The sequence below is a fragment of the Hippocampus comes genome, unplaced genomic scaffold (assembly GCF_001891065.2).
Source record: "Hippocampus comes isolate QL1 unplaced genomic scaffold, H_comes_QL1_v1.1 scaffold51, whole genome shotgun sequence".
NCBI lineage: Eukaryota > Metazoa > Chordata > Actinopteri > Syngnathiformes > Syngnathidae > Hippocampus > Hippocampus comes.
Genome location: NW_017805497.1, coordinates 2,000,021 through 2,013,570, shown reverse-complemented (window position 1 = coordinate 2,013,570; position 13,550 = coordinate 2,000,021). Strand labels below are relative to the sequence as shown.

The 13,550-nt window shown below is 40.4% G+C and overlaps 1 protein-coding gene across 1 annotated transcript in view; it reads left to right on the top strand.

Annotated features, from left to right (window-relative positions):
* The window catches only part of sgcz (sarcoglycan zeta), a 208,095-nt gene that overhangs the window by 112,822 nt on the left and 81,723 nt on the right, over positions 1 to 13,550 (top strand). Inside the window, exon 2 of the mRNA XM_019876785.1 lies at positions 12,795 to 13,004. Within this exon, the coding sequence (XP_019732344.1) occupies positions 12,795 to 13,004 (210 nt within the window). The remainder of the gene's footprint in view (positions 1 to 12,794; positions 13,005 to 13,550) is intronic.

Sequence of the window (13,550 nt, the reverse complement as noted above, 5' to 3'; positions counted from 1 at the left end):
TATGATATTGCATGGGCAAAAAAGAGGGCTAATTGAATTTGGGGGATGTTTTTCTGCATATGTTATGGAATATGAGGTGCTGAACATTGGGAAAGGTGAAGGAGTGAAAAGATGGACGTGGTATGAGTTGGACAGGTGCACACGCAAATGTGGAATATGTGCAAGTCAGATGCATCAAAACAATAGAAAGAAAAAAAAGAATATGGCCCAGAATCACTCAATGGTCTGCAGACACACACACAGTTGTTATCATACGACCAGTATAGGGTGTAGTCCGCCTTCCGCCCGAAGCCTGCTGGGATAGGCTCTTGGGACCCTATTCAGGATAAGCAGTGTTGAAAATGGAGGGATGGATAATGTAAATGTAGCAGTAGTTTTCTGCTGCTACATTTCTGAAAAGTGTCTGTGAGCTTCTCTGCAATTTCACCTTGCTGTTATCAAACAGTGTTCGAATTAACACACTAAGCATCCAAACATAGTTCCTCCGCCCATGACATGATCAGCGAAGCAGGCCACAGTTCCAGAGTAAAAGAACCACTTTGAGGCACTACTGTGTCAAAGCCAAAAAATAAGTCGAGCTGCAGAGTAAGCAAAGGTTATCATTAGCGAACAAGTGTTACCTCAGCTTCTGATTATAATATCATGCTTTACTAAGTTGTCGATGTCAGGGTACGGTTTGTCGTTGGCAATGTTACGCGCCACAAAAATGAGGAGATGGCTAATAGCTGTCAGTAGCCACAAGTTCCAGGCCACTGGTTGTCACGAAAGCCAAGCTTTCCATTGGCCCAGCAGTTTGTGGGACGGGATGAGGGCTGACTTACCTTAAAGAGATGAACAGACTCTCCACGGGCTTAACTTGTGCAAAAAAGGAAGCTGGCACACGTTTGCCACCAGACTTTAGTAAAGTTTGGTCGAGAAAAAAATTGAAGTGATTAAAAGCAGGTGACGTTTTTGATTTGTCAGTCAGTTAAGAGCAATCTGTGATGACAGCTCACCTTCATCAATGTCCTCTCTTGCCAACATCTAGTCACTTCAACACTTTCAAAGTATCTGGTTTTTGGATGTTGAGGAAGAAAAAAAAAAGCGTTCCAAACCTCCAAATATTGTTGAATATTGACCGAGTGGGAATGTGACTCATGCTCAAAAAATTCCGGCTGAGTTATTATTTTATAACCAATTTAAATGACTTGCCAAGTAATATTCTACTTTTCATTCCTGATGTATGGCAAACTTTACTCTTCTGAGACTTTAAGCTGCCAAGAGTAACTAGGCAAAGTCATCAAAATGACATTTTTTAGTCGTCGATTTGCAGCTCATATTATGCATCGAAGCAGGTTAAAAAGAATGCTTCCTTCATTCCTCTTGTCGTGCCTCCCAAAATTCCTCACCATTCACGCCATCTGCTAATTAGTCTCACGGGTCTTGGGGGGGGAAGAAAGACATCATTGGACAGAGATAAATCTAGACAGAGACAAATGAGAACAACTTTTCACTCAGGAACTTCTATAAATAGGTTAGTATCGTTTAACACCAAAGCCGGCTTTCAACAAACACCAGCGTTGTACCAGCATAAAAAAAAAAAAAGAAATGACTGATGAAGGAATTTAAATGATGAAGAGAAACCCATATGATATTAAAAAACTGAAGTGGAAAAAAAAGCATCCTTACTCCACATCAGCCTTTTTTTTCTTCTCAGATCAGGAAGAACGGAGTCCTAAAAAACAAAATAAAATAAAAAAGGGGAAAAACGGGCCATTGTCACGACTTTTTCCACTGAATGGCTCACTTACAACTGGCCATTGTTATTGTGCCTTTTGGGGAATGGCATTATTGAGGCTTCTGATTGTCTAAAATGGCTTGCCAGTTGCTCTGTGTGTTATAGCCCATGCATGACTGGCAGCGAATATGAGATGAAACTACTGACTAAAATGGTCTCGGTGGACATTTTATTGATTTATTTATTTATTTTTAAAGACAGAGTGGAAAGAAAAAGATCAAAGAATGAAGTCGCATGTGATTGGGCCTAGTGTTTTGCGTCATATATATGTTGTCACAAAATCAGGCTGTACAATGTTACCACCACAGCTTGAATCGCATTATATTCCGGCTGTCCATTGATGTTAAGTAAAACAAAACAAAAAAATTCTGATTTCCACACACAGTGTTTTCCTCCATTTGATGGCGCCCGGAGAGACCTTCTCATATTGTAATTGTCTGTATTTGTGTCCTGTTATTTGCTCATGTGCATGTTCGATGGTCCTAGGTACGTGTCTGCATATTTGCATGACATTTTTTTTTTCCCCCAAGCGAAACACCTGAGTCCTAATTTGACACACACTGGAATCACTGGCGCACATACTCACACCTTGAACTTGCACTCATCAGTTGAGGAAAATGTAACTTCTGTGTTAATGCGTTGTGACTTGAATTACATTCAACAGAATTTTAGCCAATATAACCTTGATTCTCAGGTACTCACAGCGGGCTGATGCACCGCCTCGGTCTTTTCAAAGTGTGGCAGGAAGCTGACCTTGCCGGGTTTTACTTGGATGTTCTTGGCATGGGAAGAACAAAGCATACCGATGCTGGCCAAGTGAGCGCATCAACACCTGCAGAATACGTATTATTTCTGTCCGATGAATTGTTTGTTTTCGGCGGGAATAAGTCATGATGCAACAATATTGAAACACGACAAACGACTCTTATTAGACAGATATGGCACGAGAAACAAAGATCTGTGTTTCCAAGCTCTCTGCAAGCTGTACGTGTGTATGTTTAATTATTTGGCAACCTCCGTCCACAGTGATAGCTATGAGTCGTCTGTGTATTGACGACATGCTTCCAACAACAACCTTACAATATCATCAGTGCTTTCATTGTACATTTTCAATCGAATGAGCGTTATTTATGGCTCATTTAGCCACACAGTGTTAACCTGCATCCATCATTCAAACTAATTATACGCTCACTGTCAATCGTTGTAATGTTTTCATTGGTTCTTGGGATGGACACTTTTAAAAACGTTTGAGGTTGCCATGTAGCGGGGCTAATTAAATGACGCTAAAAAGTTAATGTCATAATGAAGAGGGATTGTCAGTGGACAGTGACAAAATGAAATGTTCCAATCTGGATTTGAACAGTCTGGATTAATTGGCCGAAGGTGCATTTAGCTGCTGACATGATGGTGTCTTGCAATGTATATGGGTACCGTATTTTCCGCACTAAAAGGCGCATCTAAAAGCCTTCCATTTTCTTAAAAGCTCACAGCACGCCTTAAAATACGATGCACCTTGTGTATGGTCCTTACGGTAATACTGTATGTCAAGCCCTAAATGGCTCCTTGCTCGAGACATGCTTAAAACGCAGAGTTCAAACTTAAGGCGATCGGTTTCGCAGTTGAACACGGAAATAGAGCAACGGCAAGAGAGGTCAACGTTAACGAGTCAATGTTATAACTTGCTGATGGTTAAGTGAACTGTGTCGCTGCTTCATTCAATAAGTTTTACTGACATCTGAATGTCACAATATAAATCAGGGTGAAGTGTAGTGTAGTGTTCTGTTGGCATTTCCTTGAGCGTAGCTTCATGTAGTGGATGCATTGTAGATTGCGTCTTATAACGCGGTGCGTCCAATATATGAAAGAAATGACTAAATAGGCCATTCATTGAAGGGTGCGCCTCATAATCCAGTGCGCCTTTTAGTGTGGAAAATACGGTATGTTGGGCTTGTGTTATTTTCTTTTCGGCTTGTGCATTTGAATGTGAAGAGGTTAAGCTCTTACGTACAAGGTGTGTCCCAAAGGATGTTGTAATGTGCTGTCCTTAAAACATGACACTGAAGAGGCTGTTAAAAGATAAACAGAATGTCAGACATTTGAAGGCAAACTAATGACAGGATCGAAGAAGATGAGAGCAGAGTGTGGCTATGTTAGACTGATTGTCAGACACATTGGATTGCCCCAAGCACTTCACGTATAGCAGGAAGAGTAGACCTCATGCATACCAATTACACTACCATCCACATTTCAACTAGGAATCTTAAGTTTTGCGATTGGTGTGTGTGTGTGTGTGTGTGTGTGTGTGTGTGTGTGTGTGTGTGTGTGTGTGTGTGTGTTTCCGCACACCTTTTTCTTCTTCATCCATCAAATCCACAGATATCCCACTGTCTGACTGTGTACCAAATTTACATAGAGTACTAGATTCTGCACCTATTTTTTTATTTTTTTTTTTTGCACACCCTTTTGCAAAATTCAGCCAAGCAGTCTCTGCCTTGACATTTACCTCATACCCCAAATACATTAATATTACGATGGTTACATAATAAGACAGCGTGACTATGCATCGGTGTCCAATTCAGGCCAGGCAGGCGGCAGCCTTTTGCTTCAAAATGAAACTTTTCCACTTGGAGATATCCAGAGCCACATTGCCAACAGGGATGACACGGTGTGATCTGACAACCGCTTTGAAGAAGCCCTTGTCGGATGCTACTAGCGTGATTGGCAATTTCTGCTAATGGATTTTGAAAGCTTTTTACAGTAAATGCATCTGCGAGAAAGATGAAAGATAAATTCAGAAAGTATCATCTTCCCCATATTCTCCTATCTTGTCAGTGTATTCGTTTTTTATTAAATGAAGGATGTTTGTTTTATTTTGATGGAGAGCAAAGACAAATTTTCCATTCGTGACTGATGATCAAACCTATTAAAATCCTTTCATCCTCATTCTTTAATTTATCCCTCTCATTTGTGGTGTGTGTTTGGATTATTTTTAGGTCTAAAATTGCACCACACCAAATATAATTCGAAAAATGTGATTCCTTGACATTTGGCGGATATTGCAGATTGGCAGAGTATGTAGGAATAAGAACGAATCATAGTTTCACACAATATGCACACAACAAAGCCATATTCAATCACTTATTAAATATGTTTGAAAAAAAAACACTCACCTGTCATGGTGTCATTAAATGGCGGAATAAGACATCAGCACAAGCCATCCACACATCCCAATGCCCCAACCAGACAAAAAGCCTTTAATACAAGACAAAAACAAATCACAGTGGTTACATCATCTTCCCAAATGTTTTTTTTTAAAGGTGTTAGAGCCTTGCCATGAATAAAATGACAATCCGACTGAACAGCAATTAATCTGTAGGCAACGTACTGTTGTGGATGACTGCTTCCCTCTGCACCCAAAAAATTACAGCTGTCCATATTTGACAAATAAGCTGACTCAAATGTATCGAACCTACTGGTAACTCTTTCTCCTCTTTGGTATCTAAAAAAACATCTCGACTTTCAATTTCAAGGCAACATAACGACTCTCGCAGATGGAGGAAGAGGTGGAGTTTAATAACATCTCTCAGAAGTTGAAGTGGCTATTAAAGTTATTTGCTCTTAAGATGTTATTGGTACTTTCAACTAATTAATTATACACATAAAAGAACAGATGACACGGAGACTAGTATCAATTGGTGAAGAATATGACATATACCATATTGGAATATACGAGCTGATATAATTGATAAGGACGGCACAGTGGTCGGCGAGTTAACACGTCGGCCTCACAAGTGCAGAGGTGCAAGGTTTGATTCTGGCTCCGGCCTTCCTGTGTGGTGTTTGACTCTTCTCCCCGTGCCTGGTTGGTTTTCTCTGGGTACTATGGTTTCCTCCTATATTCCAAAAACATGCATGGCAGATTATCGGAACACTTTAAATTGTCCCAAGGTATGAGTGTGAGTGCGGCCGGTTGTTGGTCTCTGTGTGCCCTGCGATTGGCTGGCAACTCGTTCAGGGTTTTCCTCCTGCTTACCGCCGGAAGACAGCTGGGATAGGCTCCAGCACGCCCTTGCGACCCTTGTGAGGATAAGCGGATTAAAAAATGGTTGGATGGATATCATTGACAATATATCTCACTTGTCTCTTAATATTTCCTTCAAAATAAACATGAACATTTGCATATGCTGTGGAACAGAATAGGGCAATGCACCAGCGGACATGTTTTGGTTTATTGCCACATTTCATCTTGGGTACATTCCTTAATGTCTTACGACGGCTCAGTCACCCTGTGTATGTGATCAGTGAAGTGAAATAAAACCCCTGGAGTGCAAAGACAGACACACTAGTAGAGAAAACAGAGCACCATGCCACCGCACTGGTCAGACTGCTGGTGATGCAGTCATGAGATGTGTATTGTCGAAGTAGAGGTAATACATGCAAAAAACACAGAGTATGCATCTATTGCATTGTCAACACATGCACACACACAAACACACATTTACACTGGAAAAAACAGACTTTGTATTAAGCTGCACATGGCTAAAATGTGGTAAACTGATGTAATTTTCTCTTTTCCTCAAAAAAATAATCAAATGATAGCATGCAACTGATGAACATTTTTAAGTTAAGTAAATCCGAAGGATCCTTTTTTCAGTGTACAGTATACAAAGTGTGCATGTCGGTTTTGGGTTGGTTGGCCAAGCTGCTTTGAATGACAGAAAACAAGAGCCTGAATGAGTTGAAGAGTCAAACAAATACAGCTATTTAAACCAACATTTTCAATGAGGATAAAAAGTTTGCCCAGATTACCGTTGAAATTCAGTTCAATTAAACAGTTTACCTAACTTTCTTGTGTTTATTCCCTGAGACGAATCACTAGCATTTAGGGAGAAAATGAGAATCGTATCAACAGCAGGTGGCCGCTATCACAAATCCAGACTTACCCGTTAAACCTCAACCTAAACCTTGCAAAAATAAAAATGTTACCCTATTTTGAGAAGGGGGTAATAGCCAGGACGTAATAAGACCTTGGGCTTGCATTTCTAAGACAAACAGGGCCACTGTAGCGAGAAAGATAATAGGTTGTTATGTTGTTTGAAACTAACAAACCAAAACGAAAAGTCAGAGCTTTCTCTTTTGTTTTTCCTGGGGACGAGCCAAGCGTCAGCATTTCTGGATTCCCATTGACGCTTGCTGGTATCATCGCATAAGAGAATGGAGAATAGCCTTTCAGTGTGAGAGGAAAATTCCAGCTCCTTTTACGGTCATGCAGGCTCAGCAAATAGAGTAACGTGTGTGTGAGAGACAGTGATGAAGAGGTGCGGAAGAAATTAGGAGGTGAATGGGGAAGACACAGAAAGAGTATCTCGAGTGTGCAAGTCGATTTATAGAGGCGGGGACACACACAGATACGCTGATAGTGGTGCCTTGTAGCCAGTGTCCATATCTCCTGCCACCGATGAATCCTGCTGCATGACAACTAATGGACTCCACCGTCCTCTGGTGTCTTATCTTCCCACTTTCTCGTTCGCTGTCTTCTACTCTCGCCATCCACTTTTGTCTGCCTTTCTGTACTTGCTACTGCTTTCTGCTTTGTCCTCCACCTCCCTCTACCTCTTCTTTCGCATTCTTAGCCAGCTCTCGGCTCCAGACTCACCCCTGCTCCCTCGCTATCAGATTCGGTTTCAGTGGAACGAGGACTTAAGACAAAGGACAAAATTCTTCATAATTTGAAAATGACATTTTACTACAATGAAATGTCGTTTTCGTATCGGTTCAACGTTCAGCCCTAATACTCGATGAATAAAGAAATTCAGATTCTTTCGTCACATTATAAGACATAGTACAGCGGTCGGCAACCTTTGTCACCGAAAGAGCCATTTGAACCCGGTTTCCACGGAAAAGAAAACACTGGGAGCCGCACATCTAAAATGAAAAAAAAAAAACCTTCTACTACTTTACCGCAGCATGTTTCTTATAAAATCCACGTGCTACAGAGAAAATTACATTTTATTCATTTAATGAACACATTTTGAACATTTTGAATTCTTGAAAAATAATAACAATGAATGTCTCTTTCAAATAAATTAAAAAGCTGAATTTAAATTGTCCATGTAGCAAACGAAAGCAGAAAAATGCCATGAGGCGTCATCCTTATATCCATTTATCTTATCTAAAATGAAGATAACACTGTATATATTGCTTTTTCTTACCTTTACACTTTGTATAAACAACTATAGTGTGGTTATGTCTTATGAAGTGCTACGGAGAAAATTAATTAATTAATTTCCTGAGCGGCCACAAAGCTTGCATATGTAGTTGAATTTGCAGACTTCACCCACTTCTTGAATTGATTTTTCGTCCGGTCAGCCTTCTGCATCAGTTCCGAAACAGCTTTTTTCCTCTCTTCTCCCTCTGGATATTTTTCAGCAAAGGCTCTGTGTGTATTGTTAAAATGTCTTGCGACATTTGACCGTTTATTGTTAGCCAGTTTTTCTCCACAAATTAGGCATACTGGTAGGCCACTCTCGCCCGAGGTAAATGCAAATGAATCTGCCCAGGCATCATTGAATGTTCTATTTTCTTGAGATATTTTTCTTTTCTTACATTTCTCCATTGGCTTTGCCGGGGTTGAAAGTCGCTCAAAATAGACGCCGTTTCAGCGGGTATACCAGCTTCCGCAGTGTGACGTCTATTTTGAGCGACGAAAAAATAATATCAAATAATTTAATTAATATTTTAATATTTCAAGATCACAATAATCTTCAAATTTAGAACTAAAATAATATAAAAACTAACACAAATAAAACACACTTCAATTAAATACAAAAAAAAAATTTTTTGTAATTTATTTTCCCAAGCCAATCAGAGCCGCATTATAAGGATGAAAGAGCCGCATGAGGCTCCGGAGCCGCGGGATGCCGACTGATGACATAGTATAATGGGAACTGTGACAAACACATTGGCAAACACAGTAGACAACAATAAAGGTAAATACCATACTTTCCACACTATAAGGCGCTTCGGAGTACAAGGCGCACCTTCAATAGATGGCCTATTTTAAAACGGTTTTCTTATATAGGGAGCACCTGAATTATAAGGCACATAGAATAGAAGATATAATAGTGGCCGCGGTTGCGTTATGCATCCACTAGATGGAGATACGCTAAAGAGAATACAATATAATACAGCTTTATTTATATAGTGCTTTCACAACCGCTGTAGCTGTAACAAAACACAGAACATTTAAAATACTACGTCCAAGAAATCAAAATATTGATCTGGTTATATGGCGCATCGGATTATAAGGCACACTGTCGGCTTTTGAGAAAATGATTTTAGGTGTGCCTTATAGTGCGGAAAATACGGTAATTTGAAAGAAATGGTGAGGTCCAGTCTTCTTTCTGTTGTTGGTTCTCAATATATAAACAAGCTCTGTACTTGAAACAAAGAAGATGAGCACGTGCCGACTGGTAACATGAAAAACAAATGGAATAGGAATTCAAGACATCCATTCATCCATCCATTTTCAAGACCGCTTATCCTGAACAGGGTCACGGGGAGTAGACGCAGCCTATCCCAGCTGACTTGGTGGAAGGCATAGTACACCCCGAATTGGTCGCCAGTCAGTCGCAGGGCACATATAGAGACAAACGACCATTCACAACAACATGCACACCGTCACTGAGCGGGAACCGATCCCACGCTGCCCACACACAAGTCCGGCAAGTGTGGAAGTCAAGGCAACAAGTCAAAACATCCACCAATCCATTTTATACCACTTATCCTGTTCAGGGTTGTGGTGCAGACAATCTAAGTAACATAAACAGCATCATCTTGAACTCCATCCGTTCATCAAATCTCAGCTTACCTTGTGTCGGATACTCGTCTTTTGGAGTCTATCCCAGCTGGCGTAGGGTGAGAGGCAGAGCCTGGGACTGATCATCCGTCAATCACGGGGCTGACACATTGAAAGAAGACAATGAATTCCACCCACATTGACACCAATGGGCAATTTATCGTCTTCAATTCATTACACATGCATTTTAGTACTGTGTCCAACAACAGAAGAGGAGATTCAACAGTACTACTGTGCATCTGGTAAAAGTTAAACTTGAGTCTAAAAAAGAAGATTTAAATTTGTGGGTGCCATATGTAAACATTTTCTCGAAAGCACAGGATAATTCAGTCCAGCATTTGCCCATCCACTTAAGACAAATAAACATCTCTCTCTCTCTCTCTCTCTCACAAAGATGACCCTTTTTCCCTCTGGACTGGTAATAGCTTGTAACTTTAATTACTTCAGTTGATATACGGAATTGCTCTCACATTGATATTAGAGAGTAAACTGTTGATCCCATTTGGACCACACTCCTAACCAAAGCAACAGCCCCGAGACACGTAATCAGTCTATCGGATGAATTAAAGTTTAGAGTCATACCAAATGTTGTAAACGAGTCCATTGTACAATGAACAATCTAACGTTGTTAAGTTTTCCATGCGCAAAAGGCAGCAGGAAGAAGACTAGACTTATTCTATCCCACCACTTCTCTATTTTTTTCTTAATGTATATCTTTATTCTTCATCCATGATCATAATAAGGCTAAAGATAATAAACATAGTCATAATCATAATGAAACAATGCATAGTGATGATATAAAATAAGAAATACTGTAACACACATATGTCAAAGTGCCGGCCCGCGGGCCAGATCCGGCCCGCGAGAATGTTTTCAGTGGCCCCTGGGATGATATTGATTTATTATTAGAACCGGCCCGCGGACCGCAGCAAGCCGAGAGCCCGCAGATCTTTTACACGCACCAAAACTACATTTCCCACAATGCAACGGTGACGCGCCAAGCAGTCGGCCGCTTTATTTAAATATTTATTCGTCTAGCAGTCGTTCCCATAACAGTGACATTAGCTTTCAGATACCCATCAAAAATGGCAAAACGGAAGGTGGACACTGAGAACCGGGGGTTTCAAACAAGGTGAGAGTCGAAGAACATGTTCATGGACGTAGCTGGAAAACCTGTGTGTCTTCTGTGTGGAGAAAGTGTGGCGCGATCGAAATAGTGTAATATGAGACCGCTTGATCCTCACTAGGGTCGCGGGGGGTGCTGGAGCCTATCCCAGCCGTCTCCGGGCAGTAGGCGGGGGACACCCTGAATTGGTTGCCAGCCAATCGCAGGGCTGTGGCGCGATTGAAATAGTGTAATCTGAGACGACATCATGAAACGAAACACGCAAACAAGAACATGGACATGGAGGGGGAAGGGGGATTTCATTAAAAACGGTATACTTAAAGTTTGTGACGAAGTTTACCCCGAAAAAAAGCAACTCTTTTTAAACGTGAGCATTAGCAGAAACACAATGGCAGTGTTTCTGCAAAGATACGGCAGTGCGTGCTGCGCAGTTTGACGGTTTCTTATAATATACTGTGCAATCACATACTAAGAGTTTTTACTCAGTTCAAGTTTAAAAATTAAAGTACAATATTTGCTTTCGCTGCTTGTTACTTCTTGAAGAAAGTGTTGTTTTTGGTTTATACATTTTTGCACTTTATTTTATTGTATTTCAATCCTATTATGTTTTGAAAATATTTTATTCGAGTAAATGATCGAAAATTACTGCACTATTATTTGTTTTTCTTTTAAGTAAATTTAGCCTACTTTTGCTATGGACTAGTGATAGTGCCTTGAATAATATCGGCTTCTTTCATTCATGTTATGGGTATTTTTATACAAAGGAAATTTTTTTGTGCCTGTTGAAAATTAAAGTTTACTGACATAGCCATAAAAAAATGTTGCTTTATTTATCTGACCGTATTGGAATGTATTTGTTAGGTTTTCGGTCAATTAAATTTGGTTCAATAAACAATATGTGGTTATTTTTAAAATTTTCAATGAACATTCGATCAGTCCGGCCCTCGGCTTGCAGCAAAAATTTTTATCTGGCCCTCCGTCCATTTGACTTTGACACCCCTGCTGTAACAGATATACACCATTACCAAAACTGATCCAAACAGTCAGCAATAACAAGTACCAAACAACAATAAACATAAATATGTATATAAGTGCAAATCAGTAATAGTCTTAAATACCGAGTGACTGTCTTCCCCTCTGTTCCCACTGTGAATATAGAACATTAATATCTCATTTCAAATTGATTTATGTTGATACTTTGTTTTATGCCCTCACACAACTGTTCCATAATTTGTAATGAAATGTTCTGTATGCTCACGTTTTTGTTCATTCAAGCTGCACGCCTAGTTTGTCCTTTTTATTTGGTTCTGAAATCCCATTTCAGATAGGACTCACCTGGCCAGACGCATCCACCACGGGCATCTGTTGACGTATCTGGCCAATGCCACTGTTTGTGAAAATACAGTCACACTGCTCTCCCCCTATCCATCGTGTTCATCCGTCCTGTCGTTGTTTCTACTACTCGTATTGAATTTTCATTTGTCTTCTCTTACCCACAGTCTCACCATAAACACGAGTAAAATGACAATTGTCAAAATAAGAGCCCAATAATACGCCTTCATCTAAAATCAATCTTCATTACCTAAATGTGTTGCCAAATTGATTTTCAATATCCACTTTACAAACTGACAAAGTTAACTGAAATGGAGGTTATCACCATGCGCCAAAACTTAGGCAATAAAGATGTGAAGTGAGAAGTTTGGAAATGAGGCTGATATATGTGATCAAAAAATAATGTATTTGTATTTAGACTTGGTGAAGCAGCATGTGGGTGCTTGTCCAAGGTTATTTTTCTATGCTGTATTCCGAGGACCTGTAAATGATTATTGTTTGTGGTCGCGAGGCGGGTCATGTTTGGTATACAGCTGCAAAGTGTGACAGCAGCTACCAGAGGACCTTGTAGACTGCACTCCATTCATCCCTTCGATACAATATCTACGGAAAAATAAAACGCAACGCTCCCAATTCTCAATACTGTGGATATAATATATCACAGAATCATTCAATACGCATTTCCTATTTGTCTTTTTCAGATGACTCAGGAGCAGTATATCCTGGCAGCGCAGCCAAACTCTCTGCACCAGCGGGGGTCGTCGGTATGCGGAGCCCAAGTGTACCCCGCGGTGGGAATCTACGGCTGGAGGAAAAGATGCTTGTACTTCTTCATTCTCCTTCTTGTCGTCACCATGATTGTCAACCTGGCGCTGACCATCTGGATCCTCAAAGTCATGAATTTCACTCCGGTAAGAGGCGAGTTGTCTGTGTGTCATTAAAATGACAAAATGTTATATGGTTCAGTGCTCATGAGGGACTTTATGTGAGGAACGCTCTAAGGGGTGGTTTAAAAGGTTTGCTGTCAGGTAAAAGAAAGGTTGTACTATTTGTTAAGTCGTCAAAAACTCCAGGGAAAAATATGCTCTCAAAAAATGAAAGTTGATTCCATCCACAGCTTTTCTTTTTGTGCAGGTGTGATGTTTGTCAGTGCGATGGATGCTTCAATTTTAGATCCTGTTGCCCAACTGTTTAGTTCGAGTTCACAATCATGACATGGTCCGCAAGGAGATCCGCAGAAAATGAATACAATCAATCTGGATCTAACTTCTAAAGTATGTGATCTGGGGTTACAACTGGAGCAACATTTCCACACACACACATAAACCTCTGATCGCCAATCAGTATGGGTTCATCCCCTTTCAAGCTTGACTCTTTTAAGCGTGTCATCCAAGGGTTCCAGCTCCCAAGCAACCAATATCCCAGATCGCCTCAAGGCACCACGGACTAAACTCTGA